The 27,921-nt window shown below is 44.6% G+C and overlaps 1 protein-coding gene across 1 annotated transcript in view; it reads right to left on the reverse strand.

Moving 5' to 3' along the window:
* Positions 1 to 27,921, reverse strand: part of IFT27 (intraflagellar transport 27) — a 387,202-nt gene that overhangs the window by 199,208 nt on the left and 160,073 nt on the right. The window contains exon 3 of the mRNA XM_044066266.1: positions 5,369 to 5,428. Coding sequence (XP_043922201.1) covers positions 5,369 to 5,428 — 60 coding nt within the window. The remainder of the gene's footprint in view (positions 1 to 5,368; positions 5,429 to 27,921) is intronic.

A 27,921-nucleotide genomic window follows, 5' to 3' on the forward strand; every position in this document is an offset into this window, starting at 1 on the left:
CAATTCTCTCTGCATAGAGATAGCCTTCCTTCTAGCTTTTGGTGTGGTGGAAGCAGGCATAGATGAGAAAGAAAGTCACAGAGTTTTTTCCATACAGGGTTGCTTTTGAACTCCCTGCTCTAGTGTTTGAAGGAGGCCACTGTTTAGTTCTTTGCTGGCCCTGAGTTTGAGTCCTGGTGGGTCTGTCCCTATGGGTTTTGCCTTGTGCCTGCCTGTTTGGTGCAGGAAAGGACCAGTGTTTAGAGGGGCAATTTCTACTGAACCTAGGAGGTTGTACTTGAAGAAAATCTTTAACAGTCTGCATCGATTTTGCTTTTCTTCCATATTTTTAAGTACCTCTTCAGTTTTCTGTCCGAACAAGCGGTCTTTGTCAAGAGCTGCATCCATGATTTTAGCCTTGACAAGATCAGGGAGAGGTTGTTCCTTCAGCCATGCATGTCTTCTGATAACATATCCTGTCACTGCTGCCCTGCTAGAAGCTTCTAGAGCATCAAATCCACAGTACAAGGAGTGCTTTGCCACCTGAGATGAAGAGTGCAGTAATTCTGCTAACTCTTTATTGTTGGCAAAATCTGGTAAAGCAAAAATGTTCTGTTTCAAAAGTTCCAAAGTGTGCTGTTGATATGTTAACATATGGAACTGACAGTTGAAAGCCTTTATAGTTAAAGTTGCAGAGGTATATACTTTTTTACCCCATCTGCCCAGGGCCCTGGATTCTTTGTCTGAGGGAGTAGGATTCTTTGCAGAGGTAGCCTTAACTCCCTTATGTCCCTGAGTAATCACCTCTGGATCTGCTATAGGATTTCTGTAGAGGAATTTATGTGAGTCAGGTACCCTGTAAGTACCTGTCAGGTTTTCTGGGAGCAGATGGAAGGGTGTCAGAGGTAAGGCTGGATTCTTGGTAAACATCATCTACCACCTCCAAGATGGGTGGGATGGCCAGAGGCCTATGCTGGGGTAGGTCCAGAAACTCTTAGTCTTTCCTCCGATTGAGGGAAATCCATTGATTCCTATTGGAAGCATTCCCTGAGGGTGTGGAGGGTTCCCCAAAGGAAAAGTCCTCCAGAGGTGATGCAAAAGGAATAGACTCTTCTGCATCTGAATCTTCATAGGCAGTAAGAGGATTTTCCTCTTCAAAAACAGAGGAGTTAGATCCCTCTGAGTCTAAATCCTATTGGATATCTGGAGAAGGTTCACTTCTCCTTTTGGCTGCAGTGGCCTGATTTCCCCTGATAAAAGTGATGAGATCCTCCACCATTTTAAGCATTCTAGTTTGAGGAGGGGGAGGAGTAGTGGAATGGAGAATTTTTGCTGATTTGTTTGGAATAGCTCTAGGTCTGGCCTGAAGAGTATCCCTCAGTGCTGTCGGTGTGTTAGTCAGAAGAGACAGCGAAGGCCTTGAAGTGAATTCCGAAGTGCAAGCGGTATCCTCAGAAGATGGTGCCAGCTTAGTGGCTCCGGACCCAAAAAATAGAATATAGAATTATAGAATATAAAAATAGTTAAAAATAGTTAAAATTGGGCTGTTTTAATGCCCATGATTTTTCAAGGTTTAGAAAATAATGGAATAGTGACAGGTAACCTTTTGTGCTCTTGCGCACTTTTCCTTAGTTTTTCAGCTTCGGCTTTTAGTAGTAGAACCATAATTAATTAATCATTGTAATATGGCCTTTGTTTTAATATAAAAATTTTTTAGTGGAAGATTATCCTTATGAACTTTATTATATACTGCGCTTTTGAAGCTATAGTGTCATATGGCTTTTTTTTAGTCATATGACTAATATAATAAACAGCAGAAGTAAGCATTTTTCTGTGTTATCACTGCTTACCAATTGTGATGTGCAACGACCAGCTACTAATAGGGGCTCTTTCCCATATATGGGCAGAACTTCCTTGAGAACTAATGTAGGAGTCTGATTGCATTAATTATGGATATAATTTATATCTTGACTTAATATACATATGCGATCTAATATATATATAATGATGGTTACAGATTTTTTAAAAAATGTTATTATATGGTATGTATAGGCTTCTGTCTTAGTAAATACCAGCATATCACTGTCATTTTGATAAATTATCTTAATTGTTCCTGTTTTAATTATAAATTGATTGAATAATTGGTAATGCCTTTTTTACTATAAAATGGCTGAAATTTTAGTAAAATTGTAACCTGATGAAGCGCATTTTATTGCGTGAAAGCGCTTGTTCTCATTAATAAAAGGATTTACAACTTTCTTCCTCGTGGTGGTTTCAAGTAAATTTCATTTTCAGTTTTGGCTCCGGACCCAACTGAGACAGAGATAGCCAAAGTCTTGTTAGACGATGCAGACATCTGCGGCCATACAGGACTCAGAAAGGGTCTCAGTAGAGGCCTGCAAAGTAATCAATTTGGGCATCAGGGGCTGCGAAAGCACCTCATTGAATTCCAAAAAAACTGATGACCCCTTTAGCAGTTGTGTCATCAGAAGGATTAGCCTTATGCGGTCTGTTCTCTATCCTTATCTTTACATTTTTTTCAGAAGATCTGTGGTTTGCTGACTGACAGATGCCATATTGGTAATCGGAGATGGAAGATGAAAATAACTGGATAGAAAGAGAGCTCTATGACGAATAGTTCTAGTGTTAAAGAGGGCACAGAACCAAAAGCGCGGTACTTCGTGATCTGGGCCTAAGCAAGTGACGCAGTAAGAATGGACGTCTCGGTGTGGTATTTGCTTTCCACAAGCGAGACAGTTACTGACTTTTTCGAACATCGGTTAGTGGAAGAAAAAGGAAGGGATCCCTACGGGGTACTTAGCTTTAGACGTTTTCAGCTGAAGTTCAAAATCTGGAAACAGCCGACTGGCACTGTTGCGAATTTCTTCTGCTACGCGCTCCATGGCAACAAAGACTGGGGTAATAGCATCTCCTGTTCTCCTTTAGAGCTTGGACGACCTGACGTCACCCAGCACGTGACAGCAGCCAACACATAAAACCTTGACTCTGGTATTCGGACCGACTGAGGGCTACCACAGCATGGATAACATAATGGTTAGGACTGCAGCAGTGAAACATGAATAACATCTTTATTTCATTTACATTATCAGGGTTAATGCTTTACTCTTCCCTGTTTATTGCACTATAGTTGTCAGTAGTCACTTACTGCAGTACAGGCCTGCATCCACATTCATTGCAATACATAAATCATTGCTGTATGTACCTGTTGGCAGTTAATGTTTTACTCTTTCTTGCTTATTTGACTGTAGATTGCAAATTTATCTGTACTCAGCACACTCACAGTATAACCTGGCCAAGCGCCCTGCAAGCGCCTCTCGGTTGCAAGCTCTCTCCTCTGTAGCTGTAGGGGGAGAAGCACACCATTATGTATACCTTTCTATCAAGCATTCACATTAGATATTGGCAAAACAATGCAACAGTACCTACAAACTTGTGGGGCATTCCCAGCTCAAGCTTCCTGGACGTAGGTGTCCAGAAGATCCCCCCTCTGATGCTTCAGGTTGTCATAGTGGTGACGGACCTGCTCACCTGTGCAGGAGATACCTGTAGCACTGAGGAGACTGTGTGTCAGCCTGTCTCAGGCCACCACCTTGCACTCTGAACCCTGGAATTGCCCCCGCAGCAGCTAGTCTTCATGGTCTTTCACCAGGAGTCCAGCCATGATCCTGGACTCCTGAATGCCCCACAGCTGCACCCGTAAGTGCGCACACTCTCCAATGCCTGCCATAGTTCCTGCACAGTTCAAACTCCATCTGTTTATGCTATATTCCCACCTGTTGTGCTTAATATAGCCTGTTTTCCTGCCCTTACATGCCATTGGGCAATTTTTAAAAATGTGGCGCTTCTCTTGGCACCGAGCAAACCAGCGCAGCTGAGCTGAGCACTTGGCTATGCTTATCAGTGCTAAGCAGTGCGCAAACCATCTAAGCGGAGCCAAGTAGTGCTTAAACAGAGATTGTTTAAGCAGTGCTTAGCTAGTCTGAGTGGGTCTTAGCAGAGCTTAGGTGAGCGCAGCAGATCATGATTTAAAAATAATTGCCACAATGATTTACCTTCCATGTATTCAAACCTTGTAACTACTGCATATAAAGCCATAATTCTATCCACTTGGCTACATGGACATATGGAATGTTGCTATACTTTTACATATACCTCTGAGCCATGTTTAAGCATTGCTAAGCACTGTGCTATGCAAACCCACTAAGCAATGCTTAAACTTGACCTTTGAACCAAAAATTGAATGCATCCAGTTTCTATTTTTACATGTCTGGCATGTGTCAAGTGCTGCGCACCAAACTTTAAAAAAATATATTAAATACATGGATATGGACAGTGCAGGGGGTGTGTTACTCATCTGCAGACACAATTAGTGGCACACTTCCTACACTAATTAAATAACCGTGTTACACAGCACTCCCTCAGCCGCATGTCATCATTAATATGCATGGCGCTCTAAAGAGGGGCAACGTCTTACACGGACAAGGTAACTTCCGTGTAGGCTCTACACTATGCCTACAAGGAAATTATTAAATTTGGGGGAACATCTTTCAAATGCTTGGGCTTTCTACTAATGAGGAATGAAATTCTCTGAGTAGACCTCCTCTTCTGTAAGACTCACTAAATGTTGGAACTTTAGAAACTTCTGAACTGTAAAAACCTTCCATCGATTCACTTTTAGAACTTCAACTGCTAGGCAGTTGCACCATGCACACACTCAACCAGACAAGACACAAAAATAAGCTCAGCTCTGCATATAATGAAATTGCAAATTAATTTTGAGAGTTGCATAGGATACCCATCACTACGACATTTTACAACAGACTATTTATAGCTGACCCTAACTTATCTAAGTCCAGTTCTCACCTACCCTTGAACTTCTTCAGCATCTCCTACTTTACCTGACTTCCTCATTTGGTAATCCCCCAAAACCTAAGGAACTAACCCCTCTCTTTTCACCTCCACTACCAGCAAAACTGGAAATAACAGCCTGTCATGTACTATATCCACCTTGTGGAATTCTCTGACAAGACAAATGAAAAAAAAAATGAGCTCCATCCATATCTTCAAAGCGTCACATCAGGTTCACTTCTGATCCATAATAAAAATGTGCAAATTGTCATCTAGTACTTTACTTAACATGGAACCAAGCACGCTGCACTAAATATTCCATGCCCTTACAGGTCTTCTAAGGCAGTATGCAGTAACCTGTGCTCTTGATGTGCTATCTATAGAACTGACTGTTTTTGCCCTTTGATGCTCAAAAGCATCATCCTGAACTTTGTATTTGTTCTATGTCAGGACTTTAACCCCCCCAAAGGTAATGGGTCAAGGGCTCAACAAAAAAACAAAACAAAACAAAACTCCTTACCACAGCATCAGCAGTTTCTGGAATATTAACTACTTTTGTGACCATTTCAACTCCTGTGGTCTGCAACAAAAAAGCACACACAAAAATGAACACATGTACCTTTATGCGTAGTATAGTGTACTAACATTGTTAAGGAAGCATAGAACATGCAAAAGTGCAATTACAGTTAAGTGATTAAAAAACAGAAATGAGGAATAAGAATATCACAAGTGTTTAACCAATGACTACCCAGTAAAATACCAAGTAAAAAATATTAGCCTATGAAGTCAAATGTACTGAAACTTTGCACACCATAACCTTTCCTGGTTATTTACTGCTGGATGAAGTGTGTGTGTGTATGTGTGTGTGTGTGTGTGTGTGTGTGTGTGTGTACTCTTAAAAAATGGGCAAGTAACAACCAAACTGTTACAGGCCTGAACATCAACTATAGTCTACCACACAGGAAAATGTGAGTGCAGGCACCTATGCTTCACATTCAGTCAAAGACCCCTTCTCCTTCACAGCCTCCAAAATCCAACAAACCGGTCCATCTTGAGAAGTCATTTAGCAGGAGGAAACCAAAGCAAAGGCTGCTTTGATGCCTTTACCTGTTACTGAACAGCCATTTCAGAGAGCAGCCGTGGATATTTTATACAGCAATGATGCTTTATTCTACTAGACACCCTGAGGTGGGAGTTCTGTCTGGGGCAGAAAAGTTAGAAAATGCTGTGTTAGAAATTTTCATCGGGGTAGCTTTTCCATGAGACAAATATTCATGGACTGAGGGACTAACTTTATGTCAGTCCTACTGATTGTGGAAGGGTTGTAAGGGAAAAACAGTTGAAACCTACCTCCTACCATCCACAAACAAATGGTTTGATGGAGAGGTTTAATTTTACATTACACTTAAAATTACAACTGCAGCATCTGCAGACCAGTTTAAGCAAGAGTGAGGCAAGTACCTGCCCCACTTCTCTTCTCTGCATACAGGGAGGTGCCCAAACAGTGCAGAGGCTTTTCACTAAATACTTTATGGTCAAAGGGTGAAGGGGTCTCTAGATTTAATTTGTCATCAGTGAAAGAGTGAAAATAATTCCCACACTTATTGAGCATCTTGCTCAAGCAGAACAGCAACAAAAGGTATGGTATAATAAGGGAGAGTGCACAAATGCACAGCATAAGACAAAAGGGAATGGTGCATATACCTATTTAGCAAAATAAGTTTAGGCAGCATTAGATGTACATTTTGCTCTTGTAAGGAAGACATGTGATGTTAATTTATGGGGTGCAGTAGCCAGGAAGGAGGCAGGAACAGAAACTTGACCATGTTAACATGATGCTTTACCATAATAGATAGATGCTGGTACTTTGATTTGAAACAGGTTACTGGAGGAATTACACTGGGATCTTGTAGTACACCTTCTCAGTGAAGCTCAGTCTAGCACTTCGGTAAAAGAGGTAATGCTGTCACAACAGCTACCCTGTATCCAGGTTCAGGAAATCCGAGCAATATCATCAGACCATAGGCGATAGGAGACATGTTCATTACTAAAGGAGAATGTGCCTAAATTATACAATACCATGAAAATATGGGAAACCAACAGCCAATTAAAAGGCACAGATTTTCGGCTGGAGTGCCTTCTATGTGGAGTCTGCATGTCTTCCCCGCAGTCGAGTGACCTCCGAAAGACGTGCGTGAATGGGTGTGCCTTCGCTGAAGGTTGGATGTCGGGCTGGCAACTTGGCACCATAAAAATCTACTGACAATCATTAGTGGACCAGAGTTCAACTGTGGCGACCCCTAACTGGGAAAAGCCGAAAAGACAACTGTTAAGTGATGGTGGCACTGTGAAGACACCAAGGAAGATGGCCACTTAGGAAAACAGTTTGCATCCTGGAAAAAAGTTTTCAGAAGAGTAGTGCAGCAGAATGATGTCATAATGGCCAAGTGTAAATGGACTTTATATGAACAATAGCAGTGAAGTATGGGAGCTGCCTGAGTGGTGAGAAAGAATTTTAAGGGGAATATGAAAGCCAAATGGCCATGTGAAGTGTGGGTCAGCAGAGGAAAGAAGCGTGGACACAAAGTGGGTCAGATGTCAAATGGTAAACTGTGAATTAGAAACATAACTTTTTAAAAGCAGCTACGCCGTAGGGAAATTAACGGTGGGATTACAGACTCACAGCTATTATTATTATTATTATTATTTATTGCAGTGTGATGAGAAAGAGGAGAGAGACCAAAAAACAGAAACGAACATAGTGGCAAGACACCACATGAGTAAATTGAACTTGGAAGGCAGTACATTGCAGGACCGGAAAAAGCTGAAATGCAAGTGCTACAGTGACCATGAAGGACAACACAATATGTTGTTGCGTCTTTTGGCTTTTCCTGGTTAGGGGACACCACAGCGGAACTCCCGTCCGCTAATGATTGGTAGTTGATTTTTACATGGCGAGTTACCAGCCCTGACGCACAACCTTCAACAAAAGTACGCCCATTCACGCATGTCTCCACGCAGAAGACGCTCTAGCTGAGAATCGAACTGGACAGCGTCTTACTGTGAGGCGACAACGCTACCGCAGCACCACCACCGCGAGTAAACAGAAATAAGAAGTTATGTACTCACCATAACGTTCCATCTGAGTAGGTAAACTTCATTTGTCAGCAACCTATGGGATTCGGATCTGACCTCGGATCCGAGCCTGCAGTTTTCAACAGCTTTAGATCCGAGCTCCAAGCTCCTCCCCTACCCATAATCCCCTGTCAACCCTGACTGACCTCAGATCAAGTTTGCCCAAAGCAGATACTGCCCGAAGACTAATAATTTCAGATAAGTGGGTAACACCCATGGACCTGAGTATGAAACTTTCATAAGTGAGGGGGCAGGAGGGAGGGACGGTTGCTGACAAATGAAGTTTACCTACTCAGATAGAACGTTATGGTGAGTACATAACTTCTTAATCTGAAGTAGTTAAATTCATTTGTGCAGCGACCTATGGGACAGAGTCCCCAGCTACCTGAACCTTGGGCGGCCTTCATGAAAGGATGTTTCGGAGCACTGCAGAGCCAAAGGATGCTCTCCCTCTGGAGATAATGTCCAATTCATAGTGATTGATAAAGGTATGAGATGAGGCCCAAGTGGCTGCTGAACAAATATCATCCAAAGAGACACTAGCTCTAAAAGCTGCAGAAGTAGACATAGACCGAGTAGAGTGGGCATGGACTCCCTGAGGTGCGGGCCTGCCAGAACTTTCATATGCTAAAAGGATACACTGCGAGATCCATCTAGACAGCGTGACTTTGGACACAGATTTACCCAAGTTAAATTTGGCAAAGGAGACAAACAACTAGTCAGATTGCCTATGACCAGATGTCCTGTGGATGTAGAAGCGAAGTTGTCTATGCACATCCAGAAGACTGGTAGGTTGATGGACTGGTTAATATTCGATTCAGAGGCAATCTTGGGAAGAAAGGAGGGATTGGTCCTGAGGTAAACTCTATCCTTGTGAAAAGTCAAATATGGGGGTTTTACACAGAGGGCCTGTAGTTCAGACACCCTTCGAGCAGAGGTGATAGCGACAAGAAAGGCCGTTTTCCATGACAAGAATTTAAGATCTACTGAAGCTGCAGGCTCAAACAGGGGAGCTGTTAAGGCCTGAAGCACTAGCGTTAAATCCCAAGGAGGGACTACAACCTTCAATGGAAGTCTGAGCAGAAAGGTGCCCTTCAAAAAGGTCTTACACAATTTCGTGGTGATCAAAGGGCCCAGTTAATTTCCCACGTGATAATGAGAGATAGCTGCTAGTTGAACCTTGACTGTGGAGGTGCTAGCCCCTGATGAAACAGCCCTGACAGGAAGTCTAATACCGCTGGCAAAGGAGCTGTGAAAGGATCCAAATTTTGATGTTCCGCCCAAATGGAGAAACGTTTCCATATGCTACTATAGACCTTTCTAGTAGAAGGCTTGTGCGCTGCTACTAGAATAGTTTTAACTGAGGAAGAGATACCGGGAGTCCTAGCTACAAGTGGAACTGGAGCAGCCAAGCTGTGAGCTTGAGATTGTCCAGATTCGGGAGTGGGAGATCTAGGGGATGGGATATTATATCTGGACGGGGATCCAGAGTCCAAGGGGGATTCAGCAGATGAGACCAAAGGTAAGGGAACCAGGGTTGACGAGGCCAGAATGGGGCAATGAGGATTATCCTGCTCCCCAACCGTCTGGCTTTCTGCAAAAACTTCAGCATCAGAGGAAGAGGAGGATAAGCATAAAGTAGACCGGGAGGCCAAGCATGCACCAGAGCACCTCTCGGAGGTTCCCCGGAGGGGGAAAGGAGAGCGAAGTAGTCGTAACATTTTGCGTTCGAGGGAGAAGCAAAGAGATCGCAACAGGGTTGACCCCATTCGGCAAAAATCTGATTCGCTATCTCGGGATTCAGAGACCACTCGTGTGGTAACAGAATGGTGTGACTTAGTCTGTCCGCTAGGATGTTGGACCGCCCCGGAATGTGTGTTGCTATAAGAAAGCGGTTGGTGGAGATCGACCATTCCCACACCCGCATGGCCTCTCGACAGAGTGGGTAGGACCTGGTTCCCCCCTGTTTGTTGATGTACCAGACAACAGACATATTGTCTGACTGAATTGCAATAGTTCCTACAGGAAGAAGGTGCTGAAGTGCTTGCAATGCTAACAGCACTGCCCTCATCTCTAGGACATTGATATGCAGAGAGGTCTCCGTGGGGTCCCACGTGGCTTGGACTGTCCTGCCCGAACAATGCCCCCCCCCCACTCGAGGCGGGAGGCGTCCGTGGTCACCGTGGCTAGGGGAGGGGCCATGGAAAAGGGACGTCCTTCCTGGAGATTCGGGGATTGGAGCCACCATAAGAGGGCCCTCTTGCAAGCCCTGCTGAGGGGAATGGGATGGCTCAGAAGAAATCGAAGGAAGGACCACTGGACCTGGAGGGTCCATTGCAAGACCCTCATGTTCAAACGCGCAATTGACAAAAGGTTGATTGCTGCCGCCATTGAGCCTAGAGCCCTCAGGACCAATTCCGCCGGAGGAGCTGGAGAATGTAGAATGGCCCACACATGTAGCCTCAGGGTTCGTAGTCGGTCTGTGGTCAAGAAAGCTCGGAGCTGTTTTGTGTCTAATCTTGCCCCTATGAAGTCTATAGTCCGAGTCGGGGTAAGAGATGACTTCTCTATGTTGATAGTGATCCCCAGCCGGGGAACTAGACGAAGAAAGTAGTTTCTGGCTGCGCAGAATAGATGCCTTGTCGGGGAGGTCAGGAGCCAGTCATCCAGGTATGGGTAGACCTGGATTCCCTGAAGCCTCAGGTGGGCTGCAATCACTGCTAACACTTTGGTGAACACCCTGGGGGCTGTGGTGAGACCAAAGGGATGGACCCTGAATTGGAAATGACTGGCTCCTAGTCAGAAGCGGAGGAACCTTCTGGATCGCCTGTCCATCAGAATGTGGTAGTACGCATCCTTGAGGCCTATAGAGCACATCCAGTCGTTCTCCGGCAAAAGGGGGAGAATGGATTGAAGGGTGACCATGCGGAACTTCTCTTTGGTTACTGACAGGTTCAGGGAGGAGAGGTCGAGGATAGGTCTCAAGTCCCCTGTCTTTTTTGGTACCAAAAAGAACCTGGAGTAAAACCCCGACCTGCACTGGTCTGGGGGGACATGTTGGATGGCTCTTTTTCACAGCAACTGCTGGATTTCTGTTGCTGCGGCCTCCCTCTGATCGGGGGGGAGGTATCTGGGGCTGCGTCGGTAAAGAGAAAAGGGAATCAGATATCCTCTGGATATAATGTGAAGCACCCAGCGGTCTGTCATGATGGACTCCCAAGCTGCTAGGTGCTTCGAGAAACGCCCCCGACTGCCTCCAGAGTGGAGCAGTCGGGCAACCCCTCAGGGGTGTTGCTTGGGTTGGTCCGAGAAGGGTTCTCTGGATCCAAAGTTGCGCGGGCCCCCCCTGCCTCAAGGGCGGCGTCCACCCTGCCCTCCTCTGCCGCGGAAGGGCTGGGAGTCCGGAGCGGGACTGGACTGTTGCGACTTCTGGAACCACATCTTCTTCTGTCCCTTTTGGTTCTTGGAGAAGGACCTCTGGGGAGCAGAGAAGCGGACTCTGACGGCAGACAACGTCTTCCCGTCCTTCTTGCTCTGGACCAGGGTATCGTGAACAGTTTTGCCAATGAGGGCAGAACCATCGAAAGGGGCATTAGCGAAAGACGCCTTGAAGGGTTCCGCGAAATCACAGTGCTGGAGCTAGGCCTGATGCCTCATGACAAGGCCCGCTCCGCTGGCTCTAGCGGCTCCCTCTGTGGCATGGGATAGAAGCAGCATAGAGGTGTTAGATATGGAGCGGAGAGTGGCCATCCGGGTGGAGTGCAAACGTTTGTCCTCCGCCGACATGGACTCGGGGGGGCAACGCAGTGTACTCTTTGATAAGGTCCCGCTGCAGCTGAAGCACATGTGCCATGTAGTTCAGCGACCTCACAGAGAAGGTAGCCAAACTAAAGACCCGCTTCCCTAAACGGTCCATCGACCGAGACTCCTTGCTCGGGGGATGAACCGAAGGACTCTCCTGAGCTAGTTCCCTCTTGGTGGCAGCCGCCACCAACATGGCATTTACAGGGGGACCCTTACTCCAGTGGGACTTGTCAGAGGGTGGGCTAAGAATTTTGTCCAGGTGCTTGGGGACTGGCTCCACAGTGTCTGGCTCCTTCCACGCCCTGGTAGTAATCAAATCTACCAGGGGGTCGGCCGGAGGGGACACCCATGAGGTAGATGGGCCTGCTTCAAACGCCTCCAGGAACACGGATTCTTCCGAGGTACGCTTTGGGGCAGACCACACCCCCTTTATCCTGAGCATCTCCATGATGTCACCAAATGAGTCATCTTCGGGGGGTGATCTTGGGGAGCCTTCCCCCTCCTCTAAATCAGTGTCCTCAGTCAGGGACTCGGGGGAGTCCAGGTGCCTCCTTTTGCACTTTCACTTGTGAGGAACCTCCTCGGGACGGCTGTCTGAGGAGGTCTCACCAGCCACGTCTTGTTCCAAAGGAACGACCTGGGACGTCAGAGCAGGCTGTCCCTGGGGCTGGGTGATGGAAGTCGGGCCCAACTGAGAAGGAGTGCAGGGTGGAGCCGTGGCAAGGGTCGGGGGCCTGGATTCTCTCGACAGGACCCTCTCCACCACGTTGAATGCCGAGGGAGAGCTGCTCTCTCCGGGATCCGAAAGCAGACCCTCCCTCGGATCCGATGGACGGATCGGAGCCGGCACCGAAGTGATCGGATCCGACGGACCAGTATGCTCCGACCCGGATGGAGTCGAAGGCATACCGATATCGCTGGATCCGAAGCTCAGCCCTCGGCTCCAAGAGCTTGGATTTGAAGAAAATGGACCTGACAGACTCAATGGAAGTACCCGAGACTATCGGCACAGACACACCACCGGCTCCAAGGCTGCCCAGCTCCGAAGATGCCGAGCCCAGGAAGCGGGACGGAGAAGGAGCTATTGGGGCAAAAAAAGGGGTCGAGCTCCCCCCCGGGGGGGGGGGGGCAGGAGCACTCCCATCTGCATTTGGGCCTGGAGGAATCTTCTCATCATCCGGTCCAAATCTGCATCCGTGAGACTTCAAGTAGATCTCGATGAGGCCACCGAGACGGGACGGGAGTGTCGCCTCAATGACCTCTAAGGAGATCGGATCTCCTCCTCCTCAGGACCCGGTGAAAAGCATGGGGACCGGATCCGAGACGGAGGAGACCCAGAAGTCCTGGAGGGAGAAGACCGCTTAGCCGGGGGGGGCCGAAGCAGAGGCCTCGGCCCGCCGCTTGTGGTGCTTCTCCCTCCTTTTCTCTTTCCTGGCCTCCCTCTCCTCCGAGCCTAAGGTGGGAGGTTGATTCCCGGCCGGGGGGAGGGAAGCAGGAGTGGCAGCCGCCGCTGCGGGAGCCACAGGAGAACCGGAGGTAGAAGCCGAATCCGGGGTCAGAAGACCCGTCAGAATCAGCTTGGACCTCTGGTCCTTAAGTGCCCTGGGGTTGAACGTTGCACAGATGGAACAACCAGAAGACAGGTGCTCAACCCCAAGGCACAACACACACAGAGTGTGGCCATCCGCCGGGGACAGCTTATGGCCACACTCGCACTTAGAGAAGATCAATTTTGGGGCCTCAGCCATTTAAACTAAGAGAGAACACACACGTAGGCCCCAAACACACACACACACAACCCTAACTGAACCACGAAGGAAGGGGGAGGTAAAGAACCAAAAAAATATAAGTTAAACTAGAGAGGGGTTTTACAAAAAATGGACCTGAAAACACACACGCACAAAGAAAGGAGAGAAAAAAGGGTAATTTTTTTTCTCACAAAAGTCATGAAGGCTTGGAGCTGTAAATCAAGCTGCTGTTGGATAACCGCGGCAAACTAGATCTGAGGTCAGTCAGGGTTGGCAGGGGATTATGGGTAGGGGGAGGAGCTTGGAGTTCGGATCTAAAGCTGTTGAAAACTGCCGGCTCGGATCCGAGGTCGGATCCGAATCCTATAGGTTGCTGCACAAATGAAGTTAACTACTTCAGATTTACTATTCACTTATATTGTAAGGTAGAGTACATAAGGAGGGTGAATAGCAGACCAAGAGGATACATAGTTCAAGAAACTAGATGTCATTGCAGTTGATGATGGGAGTATGCAGTTCATAATGGGTATATTAAAATGGAAGCAAACTGACTTGAACAAAAAAAAATGGTGATGCAAGAACCTAAACATGATATAATCAAGAAACAAGTAGATACATGAATGCAAAACACTAGAGATTATCTATTCTGGACTTAGTGGGTTTAAACACATTTGAGATCTATCTCCTAGTCATATGGCATATCTAGACTTAGCCAAGGCCTTTGAAACAATCCCCCACTCAGGCATCATTGATAAACTCACCCAGCTGGGTATCAAGCCATATACTGTCAGGTGGGTTGCAAACTGGCTCACTGATAGAACTCATACGGTCAAAACAGGGAACGCCACCTCCTCCAGCAGACCTGTAACCAGTGGTGTTCCACACGGATCAGTTCTGGGACCACTACTGTTCGGAATCTACTTCTCAGAAGTACTGCCTAAAACTAAAGGACTGTAGCTGACAAAGTTTGCTGATGACTGCAAACTGGAAGCAATCACTGAAATCCCTAGCGATATCAACATCCTGCAAGAAGTTCTTACGCAGACTATGACTAGTGCCAAATTCATGGTTTTAAACTTAATGCAAAAAATGCATCATCATCCCTTGGATCCAGGACACAGGTTGACAGCAACCTTAAATTCGACCACCATATCTCCACAGTGATAAGAAGGGCATTTTATATTGTTCATCAGATACGTAAGGGCGCTGCCTCCAGAAAAAATGTGGTTATAACCCCCCTGTACTCTTCTCTCATCAGGCCAATAATACACCTGCAGCAAGTGGAGAGATGGCAAAGGTTCCTTACAAAAAAAATTCAGGGTCTTCAAGATCTGCCTTTTGCTGGCAGACTGAAATCATTGTCACTTCACACCGTGTCATACAGACTGCTCAGAGGTAACATGTGCCTCATATATAGAGCAATCTCTGACCTAGCGTTAAAGGAAATGCTGTACATTTACAAGTCAAATGGCACACGGGTCACTCGCTCAAAGGATCTTAACCTGCTATGTGACATCAACAGAACTTGCTGGAGAGACAGATTTGTCTCACAGAGGTTGCCCTACCTTTGGAACAAGCTTCCTATTCATGTTAAACAAAGCCCCTCATTGGCCTTTAAGTGCAATTTGGATGACTGGATGGGTAACTGGAAATTCATCCTGGGGGTTCCACCTGTGGCTAAAACTCAAGAGGCAAGCATACAAAGATGTTAAGATCCGCTGTCATTAAATGAAAGAAAGGAATCTGAGGCAGGCTAACTGGAAGAGGAGTTTGATAATGGCGGGGCACGAAAGTGAAGGTGGTTTAAGATTTTTCGGAACTTAAACATCAGAAAAGAGTACAGTAAACCAACTGTTATATCCAGCAATTGTAAAATCAAGTGGCAGTGTAGAGCACATTATTGTCGTACTAGACAGGAAGACATTAAGTTTTGTGTTGAGACAATGAGGTGTACTAATAAATGATGAGAACAAACAGGCCCTGGCGGAAGACAAATGGGAGCACCAAAAGAAATGTGATTGGAAGGAAGTGAAGGCGCAGAGGTATGTAGCACCACAGCAGCAGCTGGGCAAGCTATGATGTCCTCAGTAGGGAGGGTGAGACAGGCTGATGAATATGCTCAAATGCAAGTGGAAAAAGACAGGATTAAGTCAAAGAGTTGAAAACTGTTATGAACAAATAAGATGGCACACACCAGCCCTACCCATGAAGAGGGGAGAATTTTGAGATGCTCCCCCACCAGTTGGAAAAGTAGAAGCAGAGGAGGAGACCAGAGAGATTAAGATACAGGCAGACAGTATAGCTGATCCTAATAGTCAGTTGGTTAGAAAAGGGTGCACCAGGCTCACTCCCTGCAAGATGAGCTAGGCATGGAAGTGGAGTCCAGTAAGGGTGGCACTTTTCGTGGAGTGGAGGGCCGATATGGTTGTCTGATTCCTGTCCTATGCATCTCATTCATGAGGTGAAAAGTTGAGAAGGATGAAGGACAGTGGCAAAAGAGAAGGTGAAAATAATACGACAGGTAACAGGAAGAAGTGATAGAAGTTTAGACCTTAGAGTGAGCTAAGACTTTACTGTTATGGGTTCATAGGCAAGTACTGGGTTAACTACTCTTGCAGGCCATTTTAAGCCAAGCTAGTTTCCCCTCTGGTGCATGAATTAACCTCTCCCGTTTGGTGACAGATTGGCCATACCTACATCATGGCCAATAATAGTAAGACTAAGTGGGATCATACCATAGATAATTTGAGGGGACTTGCACTTGCAATAAAGCATTTAGGAGTTGCCTCTGTCCATTAGTTGCAATGGGTGCAGTCCTGGGCAATATTTTCTGTTTCTCATCAATAGATCCAAGGTGCACTCGAATACCGACAGGGATGAGTTATGTTTTACTTCGATGAGGAATCTGTTCCACAGCAGCGGTATCCTCTGAGAGATACACATGTCCCTCCAAACTGATCTGTTGATGTTTTAAAAGAGATTTAGATCTCTAGACAGAGTATTTCGGTTGCCATCTGACTTGCTAATGTGTAGTAAAGTCCATAAACACTGGGTCAGAGGATGCCTTGTATGCCAGACACAGGTCACCTCTTGGCAGCCTGTAGGATACAGAGTATAGTGACAGGGCTCAGAGTAGGTTCATGTAGGAGAAACTGTTTAGTCCATGTATCCTAGTTAGGCATATCTGTGGGCACTCCAGTTGTTGCATGTGACTGGACAGATACATGCCAAATGGAGCATTATTCTCAATGACTGTCCCAATGAGGGCTGAGTAGAGGAGGACAATGACATACCTAGATCTAGACACAATCCTATTGTTTATAAGCTACACAATATAGGACTTTCTAATGAAAATGACACAAGTTGGTCAAAATTTAGGACACTGCCCATACAGGCTCCCAAATCCTGAACAAGTGGGTCATCTTTTAGGAGCATACTGTCAGTGTGGTAGTTTCCTAGGGTAGATGACCTCACAAAAGGATATGACAATGCATTTTTGGCATTGAGTTTCAGTCTGTGATTTTGGCATGAGTTATCTATTTGAGACAAACCTTCCTGCAGGATGGGCAAGTCATTTGAGGATTCAGTGCTGTACCTACCTTGCAGTCATCTGCAAACCAGAACCCTTTGGTATTGGCTTTTACTTTGGAGAAATAGATGCCAAACAGAAGAGGAGTCGGCACAGAACACTGGGGTGACTAATGGTGACTGGTCTCTTTGTGGAGCTAACACCTCCTACTTTGATTTTGTCTGTCCTATCTGTGAGCCAGCTAGCAATCCAGTGGGTGATATGGGGAATATCCCCAGGTTAGCTTTTCTACTATGCCTCAGTAAGGGATTGTATTAAAAGATTTGGCCAGGTTGAAGCATATGGTGTGTACCATTTGACCTTCATCCATTGCTTTAGTGATCTTTTCAAAAAAGTCACCCAGGCTGAATAAGCATGACTTGCCCTTAATGAATCCAAGCTCAGACAGGTTCAGTGTTTGAAGGTTTCCTTTGTCCTTACTGATTAGTTCCATGATAAGTCTTACTATGGGTTATGGTTATGTGAACAGGAGAGTGAAAATGCCTTGCTCTGGACATGCCCCGATATATGATCAAACCGTATTTTCCACACATGCCAAAAGTACTGACTGACAAGCTTTATACAGAAAAAATGTGTTTGCAGTTACAATATAGGAATGTTATCCTCTAAGCCCACTAAGGACTATATACAACAAGTTTAGTACTGGCTATATATAGATTAGCGGTCTATATTATCTAATCGAAAAGTGAATTCTGCGAACTGTATCTACATTGAAAATGCAGTTCAGCGAATTCACTCTTGTGGGAGGCTACACCCCCCCACCTCACTAATTATATATACCAACTCCGTGATCGTACTACAGTGAGGGAAAGGCAAATTTTCCGATCTTCACTGTACCGCAATCTCACTATTATCATTTCACTGAACTGCATTTTCGATGTAGATGCAGTTCGCAGAATTCACTTTTCAATTAGCTAATATAGACCCATAGATTAGGTAATGTTTAAGTTATATGGTCATGATGTAAACTATTCTTGTAGTACTGACAATATAACGCAATTAATCAATACCTCCATTAGCTAGCTACAGTATGAAGACAGACAGCAGAGGTGAGTGAAAAAGTTTAATTACACTGGATTGGGGGTGGGGATATTCGCTTTTGGTTTATCCATGTGTACATTCATGGAAATCAATGTGAACTTAAGTAAGTATTATTTTGCAGGAAAATCCCACTGTATGTATAAACTATGCAACTTACAGCCAAAGCATTTTCATTTGTTCTTTCTGGAGGTCTTACGAGTGCTTTATTAGGGAAGCATATTCTCACAGGATTGACAGAATTGCTGGTATCCACCATTTTTGAAGGGAGACTGACTCGTTTATCAGCTATTATAATTTAGTGTTGGTTAATTTAGTGTTGGTTGGCTCACTGGAAGACTATTCAGTATTTGAGATCATGGTATCAAATCAGTATTTTAACATCTAGAGGCATGTAAAGTTATTACAGGAAAGGGGGACTATCACTACAGATGTATAAGAAGTCTATCTGGGGAAGTATGTGTGTGTGTGTATGAAAATAGCATGGTTATGGCTCAGTTAATGTACACTAGACTGCACTAGAAGGCACTAAGCTCAGAGGTAAGTGAAATCCTAGGGAGTGGCTGATTATAATCCTAATCTGTAACTGACAGTGCAAAGTTTGAATGTGACAGGTACTGGCGACAACACAAGGCAGTAGTGCACATCCATCCTCAACCACTTTTCCCATTTTTACACATGGGGTCAGGGTGCCACTTCAACAGTGACAATCATCTTGAACCAAGGTTTACACGTCAGGTGGCAAGCCCTGCTGCTGTAGTTCATCCGTACCACTCCCTCACACACACACTCATTCCTAGGGCCAATTTAGAGTAACCGATCCACCTGTTGTATGTCTTTGGAGTGTGGGAGGAAACCAGAGCACTCAGAGAAAACCCATACAACCACAGGGAGGACATGCAGACTGCACAGAAGGTACCCCAGCCAAGAATGGAACCAGAGAACCTCTTACTGTGAGGCAACAACGCTAATCATTGCACCACAGCTGCCCCTCGCAGTAGTAAACATTTGCCATAAACTCTTCAAGCAAGTTACTCCTTGCATAGTTAACTGGCAGCAGTGGTGGGAGATTTAAGGCACATAACCTTTGTCCCTCATAAATATATGTCATGCTCTGTAATCTGCATATCTAACAGCGTGTGGCAAGGGTGAGATTCTAACCCATCTGTCTGTCAATTATTTGGTGGCAGCGATGCAAGATTAGAAGGCCACACCCTTACTCCTCACAACAAGCATTGGTGGAGTATTTTTAAATGTAAACGTCTGGCATAACTGACTGGCATTCTAACAAATTTAGTTACACTAAATATTTATGTAAAAGGTAGCCATATTATAAACTCCTTTTAATTTTTTGGGTTTCTAATACCATGATAAGAATTGACCCCATTCCCAAGTCAAAGTATGATTAAAGTTCTTGAAATTAGTATTGTTTCGGTCTTTGATGTTAGCCAGAAGTACTCTTCTCAGCACCCACAATGTGCCCAGTAATGACGACTCCTGCAATTCATATGGAGTTACATGCATCAGTAACATATCAGACTACGATTGTAAATTATTTTTTATAAGATTTGCTTCTCCTACTATTGGAACTGTCTTGGTATCCTTAGTATACAATTTACCATGTTATAAAAGATATTTACTGCAGCATAAACATAAGTATGCTGCAAAATCAAGAAGTACAAGCACAAAAACACTCTTTCCGCAATGTGCAGGTAATTCAGTCTCAATAAGAAAACACTGAGCAAAGTTTAATGTAGACACTAGGCAATCATCTTTTGTTTGAGGAAGAACTGCCATTATACTTTGCTATAGATAAAGTATCGATTTTGAGCTTTCATAGACACGGTGCTTGCCAAAGGATAATGAAATATCTGCATGGAGGTCCATTCCATTATTCCAAAGGGTTAATAACAACAGAAAAAAAAGAATCACTGGTCTATCTGGAGAATGAAGCAGAAGAGGTTTAGTTTACTCTGTTGTGTTTATGAAGCAACTGCTAAGTAGGTGCTATCTTCCAAAATAATGGTCTTTTTAGGAGGACAGTTCTTAGAACAGCTGGATGATAAGCCCAATGGCAAAATTCAATAATTTTAATAATTTCCCTGTAGGATTTACAGTAAACCAGCAGTCACCTAGCCAATCTATTTGCTCAGCATTTACATATTTTGACTATTTCTTGAACCTAAACCAGGCATGCTTTCTAATGATGATACTGTTACTGCATGTTTAGAACCACAGTCCAAGTCAACTATTTTATTCCCAGCTTTCATCAGCTAGGGTAATTTTCTATTACAGCATTTTAATATACTTTAGATTCTGTTAAGTGCCTTGAATCTGCCCCAAATCCGTATTTTGATAAAATGTCACACAGCTTAAGTAACGGACAGCTCTAAATTCTGAAGTACTAAATGTATATACTTTTGTGTCAAATCTATTCATCAATGCGGCTTCCTTTTCAAAGGATAATGTGTATTAGTTAAAGATCTATTATCCATGGAAGTTGAAAGAAGGCCAAGATTAATTTTGAATGGCCAGTTTCTAAATTAAAGCAAAAAGAGATGAACCTTCATTTGAATGTTTACACAGTAAGCCTACAGACATCTGTGAAGCAGCCTGTGCATTGGGCTGTAAACCGTTTTAATAAATCCTCAAAAGTAGCAAAATTAGGTGGAATCCTTTGGTTACACTCTAGTAATTTAAGCAATACTAACAAATATCTTTGGTGGAGCAAGGCCAGTAGCACACTAATGAGAACAGCAATCCTATATTATCTACAGTTTATCTAAAGTTTGCTTATACTGATGTATACTTTTGGGACACCTCCCACAAACTGTTTGGATGATCACTGTGACTCTGCCCATTCATTCCTTACCAGGTGAGAGCCAACCACTGCACAGTCATCATCTAGGCAGACATTAAGGATTTTACCTGCTAAACCCAACAGTATATGTAAATACCCAGTCATAGTCCTAGATGTAGGTATGCAGTGGGTGTAGTGCTAGGCAGTAAGACATAAGGCCACATTCAAGGTCTCTAGTTGCCCCCTTTCAGAAGATGTGTCCATCAGTTTCCAAAAAGACTGGATGCAGAGCACATCACTAAACATATGCCCTCTCTTAATTTCAGAAGAGATGAGCAGGCAAAGCCTCTCCACAACTCTCCCTCCTTTTCTTCAGTGCAGCAGCCACTAATCAAGTCTCCCACTTCACCCGAGTCATAGTTTGGGCTCTGTCACTTTTACACGGAGAATACTACAGTGATCTAGATTTGAATAATTAACCCTTAGTATAGCTGACCCTTGTACCAATTGCAGACATGGATGTCCATCTTTCTTACACTGACTTTCTGATTCATTTGTATACCTCACACAATGTAACACAGCAATGCAGTAACATAGAACAGTTATCTCAAACATATGGATGTAAATGTATTAAGTACTCTCTTGTCACACACAGGTATACAAATGTAACAAGCAATGTGTTTTCTCTGTTTACGGATGTGAAGCTATGCTTCCATGTCTATTTTATTTTGTATGTATTTTTCACTTTTTTTCACATTTTGGCATTTTATTAAACAAAAGTAATGTACTTAACCATAACAGAGTCATGATGTCTTTTCCATCTGTTTCAACCTGTTGGTTATCGGAACAAACTCACTTGCCGTATACCATACAGTTTGGCCTGTCAAGCTTTGCCCCGCTACCCATAATCCCTCGCTACTCAGGACTACCACATATAGAGTTTGTCTCAAACTGGCAATGATCAAATTCCATCGGAAAAACATGAAGAACCCCAAACCAGGATGGAAGGTTGAACAAGATGGAGAGAGGCAACACAGATATACCATTATGGTAAGTACTTAACTTTCAAATCAGATGTCTTTTCCATCTGGATTCAACCTGTGGGACAGAGTCCCCAGTCCGGTCCCAGGGCAGTCTCACAGAAGGATATTGAGTAATACAGTGAAATCAAAGGAAGCTCTGGACCTCAACTGAATGCCCATTTTGTAGTGGGACACAAAGGTATGAGGACCACCTCAGGTGACAGCTGCACAAACCTCAAATAATGCAAATCTGGATAAAAAAGCTGTAGAAGTAGACATAGTTCTAGTAGAATGACCTTTTGATTTACCCCTCAAGGGTTTTCCTCTCAAACTATACCCCAAAGAAATACAATTAGACAACCACTTGGAGAGTGTAACCTTAGACAGTGGCATGCCCAACCTGGCCTTGGAAAAGGAAATAGGCAAATGTTTAGACTTTCAGAAAGATTTAGTTCTGTCCAAGTAAAAGTATTCATCCTTTGTTGTAAAATTCAGGAAAAAAACTGTTAAGTGAATGGACTGATTCCATTTGTTCTCTATAGCCACTTAGGAAGGAAAGTAGGATCCAATCTGAGGGAAACCCTATCCTTATGAAAGACCAGCTATGGAGGTACTGTCAAAAAGGCTTCCATTTCTGACACCCACTTGGCAGAAGTAACTGCCACCAAGAATAAGGTCTTCTAAGATAAAAACTTCAAGTCAACCACAACAGAAGGTTGGGGGGGGGGGGGATGCAACTAATACCTGGAGCATGAAAGGCAAGTCCCACGGAGTTCTCCACTTACTGGCATATATCCTACTCACAGACAGTGAGAGGAAGACAAACTATGCACCACTCTTGTCTGAAAGCTTGGGACACTGGGCCATTAAGGGAACTGCAGAAACCATGTGATCAACTTGAATATCTGAAGGTTAGGTGGGTTCAGACCTGCCGGGTGAGAGATTATATCTGGAGTGGGATCCAAGTCCCAAGGAGGGTACTTCAGAAGAGGTCAAAGGAAGGGGAATCATACCTGATAGGGCCAAAAGAAGACAATGAGGATTACAGTCACTCTGCAATGGGCTACCTTATGAAGAAACATTATCAGGGGATTTAAGGGGAATAGTTTATAGGAGATCCGGGGGCCAAGCATACAGTAGAGCTTCCCTGGTTGACCTTCCCTGAGGAGAGATTAAGGCGCAATAGCTGCTGCACTTGGTGCTGTAAGGGAATGCGAACAGATCAAACACGAGTGCCCTACTGCAGAAAAATCTGAGCAGTTACTCTCAGATTCAGGGACTAATGTGGAAAGAGACTTTTCCTTCTCAAATTGTCAGTTAATTTGTGGATCTCCCCAGGATGTGCATAACAACCAGAAACCTTTCAGACGAAATCACCCATTGCCAAACTCTCTGGACCTTTCAACAAAGAAAAGAACAATGGGTTCTCTTCCATTTATTCAGATAACATACCACAGACATGTTAGTCCGAATTGAAATCACAAATTTGGGAAGAATGACCTAAAAAGCCTGCCACACAAGGAGGACTGTCCTCAAATCCTAAACTCTGATGCGAAGACTGGCCTTGATACCGGACCAGGTCCCTTGGACAGTCCTCCCTTCGAATTGCCCTGCACCCCAGAAGGTGCCTATTGTGACCATGTCCAGAGAAGGGGAGACAAGTCTCCCAATGGATACCAAGGGAGACTCCGACCACCACCTGATTTGATTTAGACAGGACGCTGTCGATGCAATGGAGAACTGTATCAGATGCATCAAATAAGACCACTGCAGAACCTCCATGTAGTAACTCAAAAGGGGAACCAAGCAACTGGCAGCTGCCATATGTCCCAAGAACTTGAGAACATAAGCCTAGGTTTGGGGCAAGACAGCAATGAAAGAGCAAAATCCAACAGGGTTGACACTCTGGAGACTGGAAACTTTCCAATGTGGAAACTGTGTCCAAGTGGCAACCTATGAACTGTACCAACTGCAAAGGAAGAAAAATGGATTTTTGGCAGCTGACTGATTCCTAAGCAGATGCACAACTAGCTGTCCCTGGCTCTGATTAACAATACCCTTGAGGAAATGGCCAATTGCCCAAGTACGGAATAACCTGAAACTCCTGCAGTCTTAAATCAGGCTGCCACAACTGCCATACACTTACTGACAAGCCAGGGATGGTGATGAGATCAAAGGGCAGCACTCAGAATTGATAATGACTGGTTCCCAGCTGGAAGAGTAAAATCCTCCTGAATCTTCTCACAGTCTTTATATGATAGTAGGCATCCTTGAGGTCGATTTAACACATCTAGCCATCCTTCCTCAAGAGAGGTAGAATGGACAGCACCATGGCCATCTGAAACTTAGTCTGCTTGACAAATCAGTTCAACCTGCTCAAATCCAGAATTGGTTTGAGGTCCTTGTTCTTTTTTGGAACCAAAAAGAATCTTGAACAGACACCAGATTCACATTGGTCTGGTGAGAACTCTTGGATGACTCAATTTTTATAACAGCTTTTTGGTTTCGGTGTCTGGGAGATATTTTGGATTTATATTTGGAGTATCCATGAATGTAATTGTATAGTCTCAGGTTACGACTCAACACCCATGCATTCGAGGTGATGGACTCCAAGCTTTCAGGTGTAGAGCCAAGCAACCCCAACTGCCTCCACAGTCAGACAGCTGGGCAACTCTTCAGGGTTGCTGAAAAGGGACTCCTACAGAAAGATCCATGAAACCCGATTCTGTAGATCAGGGTGGTATCCATTGTAGTTACCCTCTCTGCTGTAGGGAAACCTTCAGAAGGAGCTTCCTGGAATAACTGCTGCGCTTTCCTTAATGAGAGAGAGAGAGAGAGAGAGAGAGAGAGAGAGAAGTCCCCTCCCACAGCTGATTCTGACAGAAGGTGAATTGAGTGTTAGCAAAATGCACTCTCACAACAAACAGCGTCTTCCCCTCCTCCTCACTTTTGATTAAGCTGTCCTTAACCTTGGGCCCAAAAAACAGAAGAGTGGAAGTGGGCATTAATAAAGAAAGCCTTGAAGCAGTCTGCAAAATTACACAGACTCATCCAAGTATGGTGGCATATGGCAATGCTGGTGCCATTGGCTCGGGATATGCCATCTGCTGCATTAGATAGCAGATGCATAGATACATTAGCAATTGCAAAGTGGACATCCGAGTCTCCAAAATCTTTTAAGACTCCAGAGAATGCTGAGTCTTAATTATCCTTTACACTTCCAACACACTGTCACTCTGAAGTCTGATTAAGTGAGCGAGATAGTTCAAAGCACTCTGTGCAAAGTGACCGAGGCACAAAATTACTTCCAAAATCAGTCTGATGCCCAAGATTCCCTATTTGGTGTATAAACCGAGCAACTCTCTTCCAAGATATCAGTTTTAGTGGCTGCCGCCACAATAGCATCCACAGCCGATCCCTTACTCCACTGTTGCCAGTACTGGGGGGGGGGGCAAGAATCATGTCTGGCTTCTTAGGTATTGGTTCTACTGTATCAGGCTCACTCCATGCCCTCCAGGACACTAGGCCAATAACAGCATCAGGACAGGGAACCACCCAGGATGTGGATGGACACACCCAAAAAGCCTCCAGAAATACTGACTCTTCTGGAGATGGAACCTTTATCATTCCATCCCCTGCAGTGGCGAAGCAGCTCCAAAATGTCACTAAAGGAGGCATCCTCATGGAGGTATTCTGGGGACCCTTCTCTTTCTTTGAGATAAGCATAATCTGTAAGGGATTCTTGGTCAAGTCCAAGTGCTTAATCTTGCACCGCCTCTTCCCCAAATTCCTGGAGAATCTGGGGGGTGGGAGATGGCAGAGGCCAGGGGTACAGAAGGAAGGGCAGAATGGAACCATCCAGATCCAGGGTATGATGTCCTGAACAGGTTGAAGCATTTCCACAGGAGCAGACATCAAAAAGACTGGAAAATGGCTGTACCTGACTACTTCTTCACCTGGCAGGAGAACACCCTCTCCACAATGTCAAAGGCAGAAACTGAAGCAGGCTTCCTGGAGCCGGCAGACCTAGGATCCAAAGGATGCACCAGACCTAGCAGTCGCTCCAGCCTGCTCCAGCTCCTAGACCAGAGCCAAACTATCCAGAAGCCCCCAGCAGGAGGGATGACCATGAAAGAGGGATTGAACAGGACCCGGACAACTCCTGCCTCGATATCTAGGCTCCAGGGTCACTCTATTCCAATGCAGCCAAAGTCAAGGAAAAGTACAGTTTTGTACCTACCATAAATGTAGATGTTCGAAGATCCACATTGCTGCAGTCCTTACACTTGGGTAGTCCGCTGTCCTCGGTCGGCCCGAATATCAAAGTATAAGGCTGACGTCGGTCAAGGCGCATTAGACTGACATCAGGACGTCAGGGTACAAATGCGCATGACCGACGTCATATCCTCAGTCTTTTCTTGCCCCAGATGTCAGAAGACCCCAAAAGAAAGGTCAAAACCAAAAGACAGCAAACAACCAACCAACCACCCTTGCACTAATAATATGTACAATATATACAATAAATACAATATTTACAACCCAACCCACACAACCCTCTAACTACAGAGGGAAGGAGGGAGGTAAATTGGACTGCAGCAATGTGGATCTTGAACATCTACATTTATGGTAGGTACAAAACTGTACTATGTTCTTCATCTCACATTGCTGCAGTCCTTACACTTGGGTAGAATCCCAAAGCAGAGGTAAGGGAGGATGGCAAAACTATAAAGCAGCAGGAGCTGCCAAAATGTCCTGTAAAATAGCAGTGGCAAAACCAGCCCTAGATTTAGAGTAAAGTGGAAGGTGATAATGCTTAGAGAAAGTATGCACTGAACTCCAAGTAGCTGCCTCCAAAATATCCTTAGTTGCCACCCCTTAAAAAGCTGTCAAGTGGCAGTAGCCCTAGTGGAATGAGGCCTAATCCCAGCTGGAATCTCCTTACCATGATGGGAATAACAGAAAGCAATGCAAAACCCAATCCACTTAGAAATAGTTTGTTTTGACACAGGCTTGCCCTGAGAACTCAAAGCAAAAGAAACAAATAACTGCTGAGATTGCCTGAACCCTTTAGTTCTGCTCAAATAATATCGCAACTGCCTATGTACATCTAAAGTGTGCAAAATCTTTTCCCCTTTATTTTGAGGATTTGCATAAAAAGTAGGCAGATGAATAGTTTGGTTTAAAGCCACACTAGAAACCACTTTAGGCATAAAGGAAGGATTAGTACGCAAAGATACCCTATCCTTATGGAAAATCAAGAAAGGCTCAACTGACATAAGGGCCTGTAATTCAGAAACCCTTCTTGCAGAGGTAATGGCCAACAAAAAAGCAGTCTTCCATGATAAATATTTCAACTCGGCAGTAGCTGCAGGCTCAAAAGGTTGTAGAGTAAGCTTCTCCAACACAAAATTGAGATCCCAAGCAGGAGTAGGAGCTCTACGTGGGGGTCTTATATTCTTTGCCCCTCTAAGAAATTGCTTGAACAAAGGATGAGAAAACAATGGTGGGTCACAGTCATAGTGAGCCGAAATTGCTGCAGCATGAACCTTAATAGAAGAGAAGGACAAACCCTTGTCCAGTAACTCAGTAAGATATTGAAGAGCCACACTTAAATTAGGCTCAGAAACATCAAATTCCTTTGCTGCACTCCAAAATAAAAATCTCTTCCATTTATCTGCGTACACTTTCCTTGTACTAGGCCTTCTGGCTTCCAAAATAACATTCAGAACTTGCTGTGGAAGTCGAGACCCTCCAGGGTTCAAAACAGAATATGCCAGGCTGTTAGGTGAAGAGAGTGAAGTTTGACATTGAGTAAATGACTGTTCTCCTGAGACAGCAGGTGTGGAATCAAAGGCAAAGGCCATGGAGGCTCCCGTACCAGACTTCTCAGTAAAGGGTACCAATGCTGTCGAGGCCAATCTGGAGCTATTAAAATCA

This window comes from Protopterus annectens, chromosome 1.part0 (genome assembly GCF_019279795.1).
Source record: "Protopterus annectens isolate FY-2018-M chromosome 1.part0, PAN1.0, whole genome shotgun sequence".
NCBI lineage: Eukaryota > Metazoa > Chordata > Ceratodontiformes > Protopteridae > Protopterus > Protopterus annectens.